The 17,934-nt window shown below is 42.2% G+C and overlaps 1 protein-coding gene across 2 annotated transcripts; it reads right to left on the reverse strand.

Moving 5' to 3' along the window:
- Positions 1-301: 301 nt before the first annotated feature.
- On the reverse strand, positions 302-11,414 carry LOC134452800 (CTD nuclear envelope phosphatase 1A-like). 2 transcript variants are annotated; one of them, XM_063203403.1, is made up of 8 exons: positions 10,725-11,414; positions 9,158-9,224; positions 8,563-8,684; positions 5,666-5,737; positions 4,062-4,178; positions 3,196-3,307; positions 2,792-2,876; positions 302-1,348 (listed from the first exon to the last, which is right to left on the reverse strand). In XM_063203403.1, the coding sequence occupies exons 1-8, from the start codon at positions 10,827-10,829 to the stop codon at positions 1,288-1,290; spliced, it is 741 nt and encodes a 246-aa protein (XP_063059473.1). In that variant the 5' UTR covers positions 10,830-11,414; the 3' UTR covers positions 302-1,287. The 2 variants fall into 2 exon arrangements, with proteins under 2 accessions (XP_063059473.1, XP_063059472.1); XM_063203402.1 differs by having other exon boundaries at positions 3,196-3,325.
- Between the last annotated feature and the right edge of the window lie 6,520 nt (positions 11,415-17,934).

The following is a 17,934-nucleotide window of genomic DNA, read 5'->3' on the forward strand; positions in this document are numbered from 1 at the left end:
CGGTTGTGTGCCTTGCACTTTTCTATTTTTTCGTTGTGTTCCACCGTTAGTGGAAATGGAGCCAATAAAGCATTCCAATTCCTTGAAAATAGTTTGATGTTGGACTCTGCTTTGAAAGAGAAGTACAATGCATCAGTTCTCCCCCTTTGAAACAAGTCAATGGCTCATACACATGGAAGACGTTCTGATAGTTCTGTGGTGCTGTAACCTGTTGAAATGATGGGGAAAAAACTGTGACCCATGTGCCCTATCTTGGTGTCGTTGACCTATAATAGTAAAAAAAAGCTTACACTAAAGCAACTGTATTTGATTTGTTTATTTTTTTTCTGGTTGATTTCTGGGTAGGGAACAAGAATCCTATACAACAGTAAAAATATTCTTTATTTTTCTCCACTTACAAATTATTACAATTTATCTTAGATTCTGCCTCCCATCAGATCTCAATAAAAATCAATATCATAAGATAAATAGTTGATATTGCTAATAATAACACATTGAAATTCCATCCATAGCTCTTCGGGGGTTGGGAGAGAAAATCAATATTTAAAAAATATATACTGTACTGAAGCGGATCGTCACTTTCTGGTGACAAGGACCAATGACATGACTTTTACCTGAGCATGGCGGTCAGCGACTGACTGAAGAGAGGGAAGAACGAAAACTGAGAAAGGTGGTGAGAAACCTCTACACTCAAGCCAATCTTTGAAGAAGCTTTAAAAAAGATCTAAGCTTGTATATACAGGTACTGTAAGTGCTGAACAGGAAACCCCTGACAGTGACAAAAAGAAAGACGGAGTAGCTGCTGTTTCTCGAGAATTTCTTTTTTGTTTGTTTTAAAAAAGGAAAGAAAATACACTAAAAAAATGCAGAAAACATAAAGCACTCTCCCACACATAATCAAACATGCACACACAGAATCCCAGGACTGTAAGGCAAAGTTTTCCATTTTGGATGATAGAAAAAGAAAAAAAACACAAACAAAACATTTACGGTAGCCTGGTGCCTCGGCCGTAAGAGATAAAAGAGTCCATGAGTGTCTCTATAGTCATTATCCGCCATCTGCCACATACTCCTTGCACTTCTTTTTGCTCTTTAGCGAACGTGCTGCAGTCGCTAAGGGCTGACGACTCCGGTGGTAGTGGATGGAGGGCCTGACCGGCTAACAGACGGCAGCAAGAGGCGTTTCACAAGACTTACGCCGAGGCTCAGAGAGAGAGAGAGAGAGAGAGAGAGAGAGAAAGAGAGAGAGAAAATAGGGGGGCACTACGCTGGCCCCAGTGGACGAAATCACCATAGTCGATGCTGGTGGAGGTTTCGACTGAGGACGGATCGGACATCTGACGTAAACCTAAGGAGAGAAACGAACCATGAGTAAAACTCCTGAATAAGACGAGAGGAAATTATAACTGTGGAAAGATATGTAGGGTGTTTCTTTCCAAGCATTGTATAGAGCAGGGATTCTTAACCATAGGGCCGCGGCCCAAAGCTGGTTTCATCCTCGCACCACAGGGCCGCGATGGGCCGTGCAACTGCATGCATTATCAATTAAAGATGCTGAAGACGGGAGCGTGTCTATGTTCCCACAGCCCATTGGTCCCACAGCACTAAGATTGTTGACATTATGTTTAGGCCTATTGGTTCTCTTAGTTTACTTGGAAATGTGGGAACATGGAGTTGTAGAGCATAGGGCTTATATTTGATTAATTTCTTAAAACTGTGGGAACATGGAACAGCAGAAATAAGCTGGGACCATTTGGGCTGTGGGACCAATCGGCCGTGGGACCAATGGGCTGTGGGAACATAGAGCTGACCCCGCTGAAGACAGCGTGCGCCTTTTTACTCTAGCGCAGTTCTGCTTAAATGACCGCGCACCGCTGGTTTAGTAGGCTAGTGAAAGACTTCAAAGACGGCAATACACGCAGTACACGAATGGAGAATGAGAAATTACCAACCAGCGCAAAGTGTTAATTTGCCGACGCCTTCTCTCCTCACGTTTAGGTACAAAATATGCTAACATAAGCGATTGAAACGTTACTCAAACGGATTCTGTTTACTGACAAAGCAAAACCGTTATCCTTGTGTCCACCAAAATACATTTATTTAATGAAATTTGCGTGATATTGCGCAACAAAGCTTTCCGTTTTTGACAGGCTGCCAGAAATGTCTGTTCTCGTGTCGCATCTGCACATCACTAAGTAAAAGCATCTTGAATCAACCCTCAGCAGATTCATCACAAATCGCAAACAGAGCTGTTACAAATGTCAAATGAATGAATGCCTGATGCACTGTGAGAGGATTGTTTATAATTGAATATAGAAGAGTGAGCTCATTTAATTCAGGTTTTCCATTAGCCTACAAAATGCATTAATAGTCCTATTTTTTACTATAAGCTATTTTTTTTAAACAGGATTTAATTGTTTTTTTTTCAGACATACACACAAAATGATTATTTATTATTTTATTATATATAGGCCCTATATAATTATTATATATTTTTTAATTTATGGTCTACCATATAATGTGTGTGGGCAGGGGCAATATTAGATGGGCCCCGGGCCACTCTGCACAGAAAAAAATGGGCCTCAAGGTCAAAAAGGTTTAGAATCCCTGCACTAGAGTATTCCCACATTAAAAAGGAGACGGCCCTCTGCAGCCGAAGAGCAAAATTACTAAGAGCTGCTTCAGGACAATTGCTTAAGTTTAAACAGCAATTGGCAAGACAAGAGTTAAAACAAAACTGAAGCATGGAGTTAAGCATGGAGTTAATCAAGGGTGGCATATCATCACTTACCTCAGTGCATCCAACATTGGCAACAGATTTAAAAGTGCAGTGTCACTAGGATCACTGAACCACGATTTTATTGGTATTGCATTGTCTGTAGAGAGAGGGAGAGAGAGAGAGAATACATTTACTGTCTTGAAATGAAATGTGATATAGCATATTTTACAAATGTAGTTTCTGCATTAAATACGGTATGTCTAATACGATGTCATAAAATTTTATGAGGTATTGGTTACACTTTTCATGAACTGCAAGCTGCAGACGTGAACATGAAAGCATGAGTGATTGTTTTGTTTTTGTATGTAAATAATCAATGATTTATCAGTAGGTCAGATTTAATATACTTAATATACTAAAAACTGACAAACACAGTTATATGAAGTGATGGATAATGGCCTGTATTAGGCACTAACCTGGATGACTTCGATACGCCCCGGGGGAGTTATCCAGTATCACTATACTGGAAAGGTCACTGTGCACGACCGACAGGTCTTTGATATAGCTACCAAGATCCACATTGCAGTGCTGGAAAAAAGTGCAGTGCTGGAAACAGTTAACACACCAACAATATGAGATATGCACTGCAAAAGGGAGAATTCTGACGATGATATTGATTCTTAAAGTAGTCACAGTTTAACTTATTGCCCTGAGCTTCAAGCAAACATTATTAACAAAAAAGCAATGGCCATAATCACTAATCAGGCTTTTTTCTTCTCACAACCAGGTATTCGGAAGCGCACAAACACACTGTGATCTTCAGTATGAATTGCAATTTGTGTTCCTGTCCCTGCTAATTAGGTACAGTGTAACAAACTATGTAACGAGGTAACATTATGTTAGCCTGGCGATGCCATCCTATGCACTCCACCCAAAGATTTTGGCTCCGCACAAAGTCTGGCGAAACCCTCCTAGCTTGGTTCGCACACTGTTTAGCCAATCAGCAATCAGTTGAGAGTGGTGACGCAGAACTCACCAGCGAAGTCCCTTACTGATTGGTTATGGTAACACTATTCACAATTTTGTTTTGTTATTTGTATGCGAATGCGACACTATATCGTAACAGTCATTCTAATAAAGCCAGACTGTTTAACGGAGTCAACAGTCGGCTTTCGCCCAGGCTAACATTATGTATTTGCACTGTGCCTTAGGGTTAGGTACAATAAGTAATACATTACATTTTGAAATGTAGATATACTACAAGACACCCTAAACTGAAGTGTTACTCCTCTGCTTATACGTACAGAAACAGAAAGGATAATGTATGTGATAATGTACGTACCTGTCTGTAGTATCTCCGCCTCAGAATGCCCTTATTGTTATCCAGTTTGTCAGCCACTGCTGAGCCGTATACCTCCATACTGGCCGTGAACACCACTAACTCATACCACTGGCTTACCTGAGGGCACAGGATCAAACAATTAGAGAACCTGCTAAAGACCCTTAGAGTCTTGCCAGTGGTTTGTGCTTCAGTCAGTAACGCAGCAAACTGGGGGGGGGGGGGGGGGGTGTTGCTGGAGAGATGCTGTGTGTGGTGCAGAGCGCTAAAGCCCCAACCACATGCGAGTTTGCATGCCCATGTGGACCCAGGTTTGAGTCCGGACTGGGTCATGTCCCAGCCCTGCCCCATATCTCTCTCCTACCCTCTTCCAGTCACAACCCCAAGTGTCCTATTCACAACTAAGGCAAAAACCCTGTATAAACGTTCAATTAATGAAACTGGAACGAGTTTGAATCTCAGTCACAGCTGCCCTGAATGAAGCTGAGAGAGGTTGGTTGTTGCTATTGTGTTTGTGTTCACATCATGTTGCATATATGGAGTAAAGGGGATGAAGTGTGTTTCATGTAGTTAAGTGTGCTGTATGATGTTATGTTAGGTAGTTACACATGATGTGTAGAGAGTGTTTATCTATCCAACTGCATCTGTGGATGTCAATGGTAAACACCACAAAAGAGTCTCAGTTGCAGAAACAGAAACCATGGAGGTCATTTCACATACATTAAAAAAGGTTATTAAGTATATGAAATGGTCATGAACAATACAAATAAATCAATATGCAATAGCAATTCATTACCAAGATGACCATAATTAGAGATCAATTATCGGTACTGGATATCAACATACAATATAGGCCAAAAGTTTGGGCACACCTTTTCATTGAATGTATGCTCCTCATTGTAAGAACTATTTACAGTATATTGTAGATTCTCGCGGAGGGCAAAACTGTGCATTTGACAAGGAAGACAAGCAAGATTGTCTTGACCTGATAAACGTGTCACTTGGCCTTACATAGCAAACCAGATAACCATCTAGGTGGAACAGTGGTATCAAAAGTAAAAGAAGAAGTGAAAAACCCTGCCTCAGATTCCTTCCAACACAGGTGACTTCTCCGAGTAACCAATTGACTGATTATCAGATCAAGAAAATCACTGCAAAAAAATCCTAAAACAAAGTTTAAAGATCTTAAAACTCTAGTTCCACAATTCTCTTGAGATACTGGATGACTTTTGTGTTCTATTAAGATTGACTTGACTGACCAGGTGTTTTTTCTTGAAAATAGAAAAAATAAGCTTGTTGAGACGTGTGGGACCATCAATTGTGTTGTGTAGAACCCAGGTGGATAGACAGCTGACATCGCTGTTGGACAACTACTAGAACTGATATTTTTTGTTAAGCACATAGTTCTATGTGACCATGCACAGTTTTGCCCTCAGTGAGAATCTACAATGTATTGCATATGCGCTACAGCAAATGAGTGCTGATGAGTATCTTAAAGATGAGGGACAATGATCCCAAGACATAGCAGCCAATGCCATATTACTACTTAAAAATAAATTCCCCAGTACGCAACCACCATGTATGGATATAAAAAAATGCACACTTACCACTTCTAAAAAGAAGTCCACGTGTGGTCTTTTATGCACAAAAAACCGCACTGGATGTCTGTCTATTACCACCTATAGGCAGAAAAAAAAATGAGACGGTTAGCAAAATAAAATGATAAACGTAACTCCATTAGTACATTTTATGAATAATTCAAGTTATGGCAAGCTCTGGCTACCGAATGGACTGACTGAACTTGTTATTTTTTGTTTCAATTAATCTAATGGAAAACCCCTTAACCCCCTTAACCCCCTAAGGCAGTTAAATGGTTAAGTAATAATATGAATCAGGGATCTATGTAAGCTTAATTCCAGAGAATAATTATTATTATTTAAGTTTGTTTTGACACCTTTCTACTCACTAGCAGAAACAATAGCTATTGGAAAGCTATGCGTCAAACACATAAACCTGTCATGATTAATTATGGTTTGTGTAGGCAGTGAACTGCAACCCACCACTGCACAATTGCACAATTTAAGGCTGTTAAGAAACCTGTTAAGTGTGCTTTGAAAGCACACTGGAGGCTAAGGTAAAGTTATTGTCTTGAAAATACATCCAACCTCCTGAAAGTAATCAGCAATTTCGTTTTTCACAAAGGGTACAAAAAATATTTCTACTAATTAAAGGGAACACTGACACAATCACGCAGCATAGGGAAATACACATTGTTGTCTAGTGCAAACAACAACAAAGCCATCTAAGTATGTATTGTTCACAACAAATACATGCAGAAACACTAACATTACTATGATTCACATATTCAACAATATGTTGCAGGCAGTGCCATAAGAATACAGTAGCTATGTACATTTTCCAAATTTGTCAAATTTCTCAGGTCAAAAACAGTAGGTTGTCTACAGTTGTTCTGCAATAAAAATGCAGGGTTTTAATGTTTTGCATACCTCCACATTTGTGTCTATTTGCATTTTTACATGGCATGGCACCTTTTTGCCAAATAGTTTTTGTAAAAGCATGTACAAACATACAGAACCAATTACTGTCATGGTAATAAGACAGTAATGGGTGGGTTGTGTCTGTCCTTACCCGAGTGTGTTTAAAAGGATGCTGAGTGTATGGATCACAAAGAGATGAATAACATGCAAAGTTACATTAGTGTGGACCTAAATACGTATTGCCTTGTAGTGCATGTACTGTAGAAATGTAACTGTACAGTAAAGTGAAATGTAAAGTAAACTGTGTGTCAGTTTGTAAGATGCCGTTTATACAAGGACGACTGCAAGGGAAAGCAATAAAATATTTTATCTGAAGTGCCTTTCGTTTAGACGGCAACCCCGTCATCTGGGCCTGACAGCGCAAAAATCTTAAGACTACTTTAATAGTGGGGAGTTTTGAAGACGACTCGGGTTGCGACTCCGGGCAAAAAAGCCAAAATGTGTTCAGGTCGCACACACCTTTACAGTATGTCACACAAAATTTTTTGCGTTTTCAGACCCAGACAGCGCACTTGCCATTTAAATGAAAGACTTCCAATGAAATATTTTGTCGTTTTCACTCGTTGTATAAAAGGCAACAAAAAATTGAAGACGAGACGCCATTTTTGCATCTTCTGTTTTAACCATCACCATATAAACATAGCCTAAGTGTATTACCATGTCAAATCACACTTTTGAGGCAGAAACATTGTATATTTGTGTCTTGGTATTCTCCGGTTGTCATTTAACCAGAAGTCACCCATAAGCTTGCACGTATGTTCAATCAGAAACTGTATTGACCATAAAAAGACCATATTTAACATTCCCTAGCACAAAGGCTATAATTCTGTCAGCATTTTCTTACTGTCCCCCAATTTCGTTCATGTAAAACAAAATACAGAAAATCACAGAACCAACCAACCATAAATCCACCATAAATTTCCCAAAAGGACCGTACATCAATCCCTCACAGAGATGTTATTTCCCAATTCAAACAACAAATATTGTGTTTAAAACTCTTGTTTAGTTGTTGCTGTTGATCTCTTGTTTAGACCTCGGTTCTTCCTACCCCAGATAGGACTGTTAGCTGGAATCCTTCCTCTATAATTAAGTAATGCAACATTATCAGCCTATGCTGAGGACATCCGTGGTGTCATTAAAAGAACTGGCTACAAGTCTGATTGACGACAACGGCTTTATTCCATGTACTGAAGTTCTATTGACCTGCAGTTATGAAAGAGCATAATAAGCAATGCTACAGTTGAAGGCCCAACAAGCAAGTCTAAATATTTCCCCCATCATTTTCCATGAAGAGGAAATCCACACTATTCAAGATTTTGTGAGAATATTTGGGAGGCCACATCTTGCAAGTGTGGTTTTGTGGCCACAGACCGCAGAAGCAGTCGATAGAGTCTTCGTCATTTAAGCTTCGACTTGCTTGTTAAGGTGATTATGCAACTCCAAAATGTTGCACAGTGCTCCTTTAATGCGCTAAAGACATAACCCCTATTATACGTTTGTTGTTACCAGAAGAACACAAAGTTTCCTCTCTGTCAACCAATGCAGAGCAACTTTTCAGGGAGAAATGCAAATGAGACAATGAATTGTTGTTTCTTTTTTTTGCAAGATATTGAAACTTAAGATAAGACCATTGAAACTGAGATGATCCATAATGTCGACCCTTGCGTGACAAAGCTGTAGGCCACAGGGAAGGATGGGAGAAAGTAGTTTGACAAATCAGAATAAGCTTTAAAACGCACTCAACTCAACAAAAGTAAAGAGCAACTGGGTGCTCATTCCGTAAGAAATACTCAAAAGAAAGGAGACAGGACAGTACTCCTAGCTGCTTGTACATTATTGCCTACCACGGGCAAGAAAGTACAAGCAGAAAGGAGTGCCGTTCTGTCTCCATTATTGGGAAGTAGTTTGACTCCATGAGTGTTTCGAGTGGGGAGAATAGTCTGTACCCTGAGGATGAAGTCTGGTGGTGTGCCGGGCCGCACGTTGTTGGGCCTCGGCACCCCGTCATGGTGCGAGTGGATCAGCGTCTCATCCAGGTCCAGCACCAGAATTTTACGCTTGACAGCATCTGCATCAACAGAGAGAGAGAGAAAACAAAATCATTAGTTGGCAATTGCAGATGTGTCCATTAGACAGTGATCTGCTGTAATAACTGACCTTTGGCTAAGGCCCGCCCTAGAATGTTGATTGACCAATCACAGTGTAAAAAGAGATTCGACAGAGGTCAGACAGTTTTTGACTGACAGCGCTCCACTGAATTCTAAAGCAGATGGTCCTCTCATGTTTTTGATCTCTGCAAGATATTACATTATGTTTTTATGAAAAATATAATTGGAAATTCTGTCTGAGGGACTTGTAACACGTGCAAGTTTCCCAGCGTGAACTACTGCCGCGATTTACTTACAGTCACCGCATAAACCGCGATGACATCAGAGGATAGCAGCATGGTCTGGCCGACCCATCAACTGTAACTGTAACCGGAGGCGGGACTTAGCCAAAGGCGAATTCACAGTCTATCACAATAGAAAATATGCTACTTACTCAGTCTGTTTCTGGAGACAGGTGAGAGAGGTAATATGTCGTAGCGCACCGTTTGATACTGAATGATCTACGGAGACCAAATGGCACATCATTAACAACAAACAGATAGCACGCACAGCAGGTATTACACTCATTCCAGGCAACCTAGCACCTTGCTTGGAATAACCTATATGGCAATTAATGTGAGCTATGTGTGTGTGTGTGTGTGTGTGTGTGTGTGTGTGTGTGTGTGTGTGTGTGTGTGTGTGTGTGTGTGTGTGCACGCAAGTCATCTTCATTTTAATGTACAGACCGAATACGTATATAGACTGTAGACTATACATATCGCTTTATATTATATAAAAATAACCTCTTCCCTCTATTTGTCACTTATCAGTGACAAGTGTAGAGTAAAGTAACGTGTGCAAAGGACATCCTCTACCCCCCTACCACCCCTCCTCAGGCCTGACTGAAACTATTTATAACCCCCCTCCCACAGCTGTCAAAAGCTGTCAAACATTGAGCTGTAGATCAGGGTGACTTCAGTATAGGCCAGAGTCTCCTATGGGGGCCCCCTCCACACTTGCTGACATGCACATTAAACCACACACACACACACACACACACACACACACACACACACACCTGCTCACACCGTCACAGCTTTGATCCTCCTGAACAAACCATTCATAAGAAGGAAAAAAGATACATCCAACTATGCACAGAGCTGTATGTGCAATCAGACATGCCGAGCATGTATTTTTTTGACAGTTCGTAACACATTACCCGGGCTAATTACCTTTACTTGTAAAGCACTCAAACAGCCCACACTAAACATGCAACAGAGATTACAGCCTAGTATTTCAATGCAGTCGCTCCACACCAGATCCCCACAGCCCACGTCAGTGCACAGCTAAAGAGGTCACACTGTACCACTTGTCTCAGCAGGCCCCAAGACACAATATGTCAACACACAGGTAGTGATAGCTTAAGGTTACCCCACATAGGCTACATTCACACTACTAATTAAAATGCATTAACAGTCAATGGAAGGGGATATTCTGTAATAACAGGAGGAATTACAAAAACAAAAACAAGATAGGGTCTTTGTTTGGATCTGGACTACTTGCACGTCAAAACCAAATATAAAAACAGAAGATATTCCTTGACTTGTAACTTTAAACTATTAGGCCAAAAGTCTATCGTTAAGTAAACTACTGGAAAGAATCATAAATGTTTCCACTGGTGGCCTGATTCTCGTCATGTGACAAACTACTCCGATGACAGATACCTGTGGTCCTCCTGACTATGGTCGTAAACAGTAGTACACTTTCAAGACTCTGTCAGAGGTGAATTGAGGACTGCAGCCCACTTTGAAGAAACTTTTCTGTGGTGGCTGCTGATGGTGAATCTGACTCACCCTTTGCTTTTGCAATTATATTGCCAAATACTATCTGCAATAATCTTAACGACACACGTGTAAGATATGCCTGGCTGTAGGTGGACAATTGGCTTCAGGCTACAATGGTGCAGGTGCAAATACAGGAAATCAGTTACTGTAACAAAATAAAACAAGGTTGTTACTTACCGTTCGTAAGTGCTTCCTGAGAATATACAAAATGAAACCCCATATTCTAGACGCCACTCCAAGAAAAGTCCTAATCCCAAGTAAACACTGACGAGTTTTCAGCATGATGACACCCAATGCTGATGCAGTAAGCCAGCGAAGGAATAATCCAAAATTGGTCCACACACTTGGAGGTCCAGGTCTGTGGTCCAAGTCCAAACGAGCAAACTGAGCCGCCAGCTTCAGCTAGCTACAATAGTAGCCAGCTAAAAGCTAGCCACTTCCCTCCACAACACTCGTATGTCGACTGTTTGGGTTGACGGCTAACAGTCCCTAGGTCGACCTGTCTTCACCTTGGAGTTCTCACACTACACCGAGTAGACATGAATCTAAATAAAACCCAAGACCAGAAAGACGAGCATTTAGTACGTTTTGTCAAGTAGACATACTTAGCGTTTTCAAATAACCTGTAGCAAAGCGGTATTGCTGTGTCCGAAGTAAAGGTCTCGGATAATAACAATCTTAAGTTTCTATTTCAATTGACAACTACAGTAAGCTCTGTCCAGAGCACTTGTTTTTGTAACCTATTAGATTTGATCATTTGAGGCCATTCAGAAAACACACAGAAAGTCCGTGGATGCCGTCAAAGTAGCTTTCCAGCAAATCCGGAACCGTGATGATGAGGGCCGCCATCGGTGTACTACGTCGTCACTTCCGTGAAAGCCACAGCTCCTGTCATCGCGATAGTTGAACTGAAAATATCTCTCGTGTGGTGGTGGTGGTCTTTTGAAGCAATAGAGCTCGAAAGTCCCGCCCCTTAGTTCCGCGTTTCACGGGACCTAAGCTGACCATCTAACAACATGGTAGAGAGTAAATATCTTCTGATCTCAGTCATGATATGCGCTGGGCTACAAATATGCTGTTTAAGAGGCTAGATAAAGATTATTCATGCAGAAGTATCAATGTTTTGTTTCGAGGCCGTCGGCATGAAAAATGTGAAGAAACACAGCTTTCTAAAAAGTTTGGGGGTTTGTACGAAAAATTAAGCAAAAATATCCGAAACAACATATATGGAGCTCGTGGCACAACTCGAAGGGGATCGAAATATCATTTTAATACCGCCATTGGATAACATGCTACGATTTTCGGTTAAAAACGCTGTTGAGGTTCCTTGAAATCGGGGGAATTGACGTCACTTTCAAGCTCTATAAGCCCATACGACTTCATTGCAAGCGTCGACGTTGCGCAACGGACGTCAGCGAGAACTTGTTGTCACGATGTGGGTGTTATTAAATACAGCGCATTTAAAGTCGGCCACAAATATGAACGAGACGATGAGCTCGCACCGGTTTGCTCTACTAACACACCACGTGTGAGGAGTGGGGGGACAGGCAGTGAGGAGGAGCTGAAGTGGGGACCTGCGCAAACTTGTGTAGAGGTGTGAGACAAGACCCATATACACACGTGAGTGAGTTGTTGACCAACCAGTTCATGGGCGCGTGACCTCGGAGGCAGTCCGCCGACGAGCGCCGACGAGCGTTGAAGGGGATAAGCAACTGCAGAGGTTGCAAGATCTGTCTGCAGCCGCATTCATCCCGCGATAGTTTTACACCATGTGACATGTCACCTCGTCGACGAAATTTCGAAGTTTGACAGGAAATCTAACCGTCATGCAGCATTTTCCATCCAGGGTGTCTAAATGCGCATTCATGCGTTGATGACAACTCGATCGCACCTAGTGTCATCATAAGTAAGGCAATATGTAAGTTGACAATTGTTCAGTAATTGTAGATCAGTGATGCAAAGTATTTCCTGATTAAAAAAAAAACTTCCAAGAGAGCCAGTGAAATGTGTTGGCCCTTCATGATGACCCACTCTTTAGGCCTAGGCCAGGGGTTCCCAAACTGACAAGGCCCCCCATATACCGATAGATTTCAGCCAAGGCCCCCCTGACATGTAACCTGGCTCTCACGAAGTTTAACGAAGATGCACGAAGCACGAAGGGTCTGTGTGAGAGCCAGGCTACCTGACATGGGCCGTGCCACACTATTTTTTTCTGTGCACTCTGTTTCACAACGATAGTCTCAGTCTGTGTCTCAGTGCCCCATTGGGATGTATAACATAGCTAACGAATTCAGAGATGAAACAGATTATTATACTGCAATTCTCAACTAGTGGGAATAGTGTTTATTTTTGCTTATTTTTCTGTACATTAATTAATAAATGATTACTATTTTTGGCTTTTTTCCCAACCTGCCGCTGCCCCCTAGCACCCCTTCGCGGCCCCACTTTGAAAACCACTGGCCTAATGGTGCATTCCCCAACGGTGGGAAATAGGATATTTCTGACCTCCTACTTGTTGAAAGGCACTGGAACGCCTGTTGAAGCGGAATGTTCAAGTCGCGAACTGGGGCCAAATCGAAGTACCCCAATTTCAAAATCGTGACGTCAACACAGCAAGGACAGTGCACACAGTCATAGGAATAGTTAAAGTTTGACTTGCTGGTTGGAACGCTTTCAAGTGGGAGGTAGCTGCCTCCTGGTTGCATATGTAGCAGTAGTACTGTTGACCCGGTGTTCTGTCGAGATGTGTAGCCTCGTCGAGATGAGCGACCGGTCGCCCTATTCGATAGTGGTGTTCTATCGATTTGCGATGCCTCATCTAAATGAGCGACCTTGATTTTCCGCGGAAGGCGTTTCAATCGGCCCACGTAGGACTGTTTTAATAACCATTAATTTGTTTATTTCACGGACAGGGGTGTGCAATCGTTCGTGAGGAGTTTAATAAGAACGTGCGGCTGCTGACCACTAAAAAACCGTGAGCCTCTCGTTTGAGCAAGTTAAGAAACGTGCCATATGAAAGAGACTGAGTTGAGTTTGCGCAAATACTGGAGAAAGTGTTTGGGATCAGGGCCTGGCTACGGGTTGTTTAATGCATTCCTTTGCTGTTGGTTTGGTTTCAATGCGACGTGGACTCACAAGGCAAATTGCCACATGAAATCGTGTGCTATGGGGATAAACAAGCGCGGTTTAGATATTCCCAGATAGCAGATAGCGTATTGTGGCTTTGTTTTGGCAGGTGTCTGTCTTTTAATGACCGGAATCATATTTTCATAACATCCCCACCAGTGCATTTCTTATTACCATGTTCAGGCATTTTACAATGCAGTCGATTCAAATTCTTGAGTGAAAAGGGTGGAGGGAGCATTTTGACAGCTCAATCAGAGGTGGCAATTTTTTCCATTTTGCAATGAGAACGCCTCCTCTACATAAATAGTCTTTTCTGGTCGATGTTACAATGTTCGAGGCTGAGTGTGTGAGCGATTACGGTTAGGCAACAAAGTAGCAAATGTCCGAGGCCACGCTATTTCGCAGCTTTTCCAATGATCTGCTGGATGATCCACGCTATTTCCCGTTTCCCCAGGGGATATATCGTCATTTTCAGTCCATGACAGTCGGCGGACAGGCTATAGGCTAACTAGACTATGGATGACTGGTGGTAACCTCAGGAGGACATAGGCTACAGTTTGAGTCACTAAAGTTGACAGTCTCAGGGGATCCTATCGTAATTTGCGGTCTCACAATTCGATGGGCAATCACCCGCGAAAACCACCGCGAGGGTGTACGCATGCGTGCGCATGCTCAGTAGCGAAGAGAATCACATCTCGACGGGTCGCTCATATAGACAGGACACCGGCTACTGTGACTGTGTCTGCTCCTCCTGTGTGTTTTTAAATGAAATGGCAATTTGGTGACGCTCCCTTAGCGCTGTCTCAACTGAGGATTGGGCAATTAGGAGCCCAACCGTATCTCACTAATTTCGTGAAGTATTCACGAAAAAATATATATTAATTTTCGTGGTGCATTCACGTTATTGCCCGCCTTTCGTAAAGTCTTCACGAAAATAATAGATTAATTTTCACGCTGCCTATTCACTTGAATTGCCCGACTGTTGCCTAGCGACCCACTAGTTTGATGCCCTTTCGGTAGCCTACCGTCACATGGTAATCAAACATTTCAAACAAGCAATTTAGGGTTAGGTTTAGGGTCAAGGTTAGGGTTAAGGTTAGGGTTAGGGTTAGGTTTAGGGTTAAGTAGGGTTAAGGTTAGGTTTAGGTTTAGGGGACATAAGGCGTAAGTACCGAAAGGGCGTCGAATTAGTGAGTCCCAAGTGTATCAGCAGTGTTCTGTCAGCACCCCCTCCCCGCCCCTGCAGACGTTTGGATAACCATAGCAGCAGTGGGGCAATTCAAGTGAATAGGCAGCGTGAAAATTAATCTATTATTTTCGTGAAGACTTTACGAAAGGCGGGCAATAACGTGAATGCACCACGAAAATTAATATATTATTTTCGTGAAGACTTTACGAAAGGCGTGAGATAGGGCTCAGGAGCCACACCTGTATAAAACCAGGTGGTTGAGCACATGCTTCTGCTTTGTGGAGAGGAACAGACAAGGCCGCGGCTCTGCCGCTCCAATCCTCGTTGCAGTGTCCTGGAGGGCTCTCCTCTGTGGCTCTGCTCAACATCCTCGGCTATGCCTTGGATAATGTTCTTGCCAGTGGCTGCTCGCTCTGGCTGCCATTTGCTTACTGCTTAGCAGTTCAGCTTCATCCTCTTCTCTCCGATACACTTGCTGCTTCTTACCTTGAATGCATCAGCAGACAGTTTGGCGAGTGAAGCCTCTATGTGGAAGTGGGTGCCTCTCGTGACTGTGTCAGCAACCCGGGCCCGTGTGACATCCAACTGAAGGAAGTTGCCGTTTTGTCCTCCTCCCGTTTCCTCCTGTCCATGCGCAGTGACTGTTCACGTGCTAAAGACTGTTGCGCTACTTGAATATTGGGGTGCATGCGCTCACTCAGCGCTTGCTGCGCTACCCCACTGAACGTGCTCTGGCTCCTGCGTGGCAACCTGCCCAGCTAATTGGGGCATCCCTTGAAACTCCCCTGTGCTGTAGTAATTTGCCTTTTGTGTGTTTTTGTGTTTTTGGTTTGCTGTGACTTTTCTTTTCTGTTTGCTGTGGTTTTCATTTCTTTGGTTTGCAATGTTTCGTTAATTTCATTATTTTTCTACAGTACAGTTGTGGTTTGTTTTTAAGGATTCTCTACTTGGGCGCACCAACCCCAGGAACCGTGTGTGTGTGTGTGTGTGTGTGTGTGTGTGTGTGTGTGTGTGTACGCGTGTGCGTGCGTGCATGAGTGTACAGTGTGTGCTCATGGCGAGTATTTTAAGATTATTGTGTATGTGAATGAAAAGGACAGAAAAGAGAAAATAAAAAGACTTTAAACTCGTTTGATACAGAACCCTTGTCTCTCGTTCCATACCCTCTGACCTGTGTTTGTCATGAATCAAATTTGGGTTGAACAAATTGCTCAAAATAGTGTGCTTCACCTCTCGGCACTGTTACACATACTAGGAAGCTCCTACCTCTGGGGAATGCACCATAAGCTACGTCCTGCTGTAGGCCTGCACTTAGTTGTCAGGGCAAATTCAGGGCAAGTGCAGTGAAGTTAGCACTTGTGACTTGATGGTAATGGTTCTATCCACTTCCAGTGATTATGTTAAGCTATGCTAATAATTGTAATAAATCTAAGAACTGAACACACTGAGAAGAAAAATAAACACACGTTCAGTTTAATACTTGAAAAAACTAAAAATATGTTAAAAACAAAAAAAAGGGTTGACTTCTCCTTTAAATGGGAGGGAAATCTATGGCATAGCAATAGGCTTTTTTCATGTGAGGTCAGTCATCTCTAAATACTGAACATTTCAATGTATTTGAAGCAGGCATAAAGTGTAAGTTGCGTCCGGTGGTGTTGACAATCGGTAGTAATATACACCTGCTTTGCTCGCAAACGGAACTTGTCTGGCGTCACTCTGGAAAAACTATAGGATATTACATTGCATTTGGCAGACGCTTAATAACCTATCCTTTCTGACTTTCCGATAGGCCTACTGTTGGCCTCCAGGGTCAAACAGTGGGTCACACCAGGTGGATATTGTTGCAGTCTGTCTGCAGATAATCTGGCTGCTGCAGATTTATTTTTTCTGAGAAAGAAAGGAAGAAATAAAATGGCCTTTATAATGCTGATATAATGGCATAGATTTGGTGCTTCTTATTGTGTCTCACACATCAATCAACCCATTTTGACCGGGAGACGCACATGTGTTGTACCTTTCACGCCGACTGCCTCATCTGTGCATTTTTATTAACGCCAGGCATGACATTCATGCGCTTTCAACATTGCATGCATTTTAAAAGTATTTGGCAAATTTCATACTATCTGATTGCCTGAAATACACATTGAGGAAGTAAAAGGATGCGTTTGGGGGGTGTATGAGAGTCATTTGATTAACAAAATCTTTCCTGGTTGGTTTTACATACAACATCATCCGAGCCTTTTTGACAACGCAGTTCTTCTCTGTTGAAGACTGGAAAAAACCCTGACGGTAACGACCATGGCTGGTAGCAAGCGATATTGAGGACATTGTTTTAGATTTGATTGACAATGAGGATGAAGTTGAGATGATGAGACCTGCCAATGATAGAGGTCAGTGGATGTGAGCGATGTTTGAAGATGAGCAGAGAACATGCTGGAATTTGTCGGCTTCCAAGATAGCCTAAATGGAAGTGTAAACTTTCTCCCTTGTGCGAAGATACTGTACAAAAGGAAGGTGTCAAAATAGATGATGACGTCTGAAGCTTGGTGTTGTGGACTTTATTTTCATTTTTCATTTTTCATTTTTCATGTCATCTCTCTCTCTCTCTCTCTCTCTCTCTCTCTCTCTCTCTCTCTCTCTCTCTCTCTCTCTCTCTCAAACACACACACACACACGGACACACACACACACGGAAGAGCACATTCTAATAAAAGTTACAACAAAAGCCAGAGAAAAAAAAGCTTATATCTGTACCTGCTATAGAAAAAGAAAGTGTTGGCAATTTTGTTAAATTTTTCTCAGGTTTTAGGTTACAGAATGTCACATTTTATCAGGCACCCTCAGGTCAAACATTTCCGCAAAAGAAAAACTCTTTCTCTCTCACGCTTTCTCTCTCTTCCTCTCTTCCTCTCTCTCTCTCATAAACACACACACACACACACACACACACACACACACACACACACACACACACACACACACACACAATGGTAGTCTGCCTTACTTAAGCCCACACCTCTTAAGCTCATGGAGCATGTGCAGTGCAATCACACCATAGTTTTATGAGCCATC

This window comes from Engraulis encrasicolus, chromosome 7 (assembly GCF_034702125.1).
Source record: "Engraulis encrasicolus isolate BLACKSEA-1 chromosome 7, IST_EnEncr_1.0, whole genome shotgun sequence".
NCBI classification, from domain to species: domain Eukaryota; kingdom Metazoa; phylum Chordata; class Actinopteri; order Clupeiformes; family Engraulidae; genus Engraulis; species Engraulis encrasicolus.

Coding starts and splice junctions, on each gene's coding strand:
- LOC134452800 (XM_063203402.1), bottom strand. CDS start 10,829: ATGCTGAAAACTCGTCAGTGTTTACTTGGGATTAGGACTTTTCTTGGA. Junction 8,685..9,157: donor TGTCTCCAGAAACAGACTGA/GTAAGTAGCATA, acceptor CTGTTGATGCAG/ATGCTGTCAAGCGTAAAATT. Junction 4,179..5,665: donor TGGACTTCTTTTTAGAAGTG/GTAAGTGTGCAT, acceptor CTGTGCCCTCAG/GTAAGCCAGTGGTATGAGTT.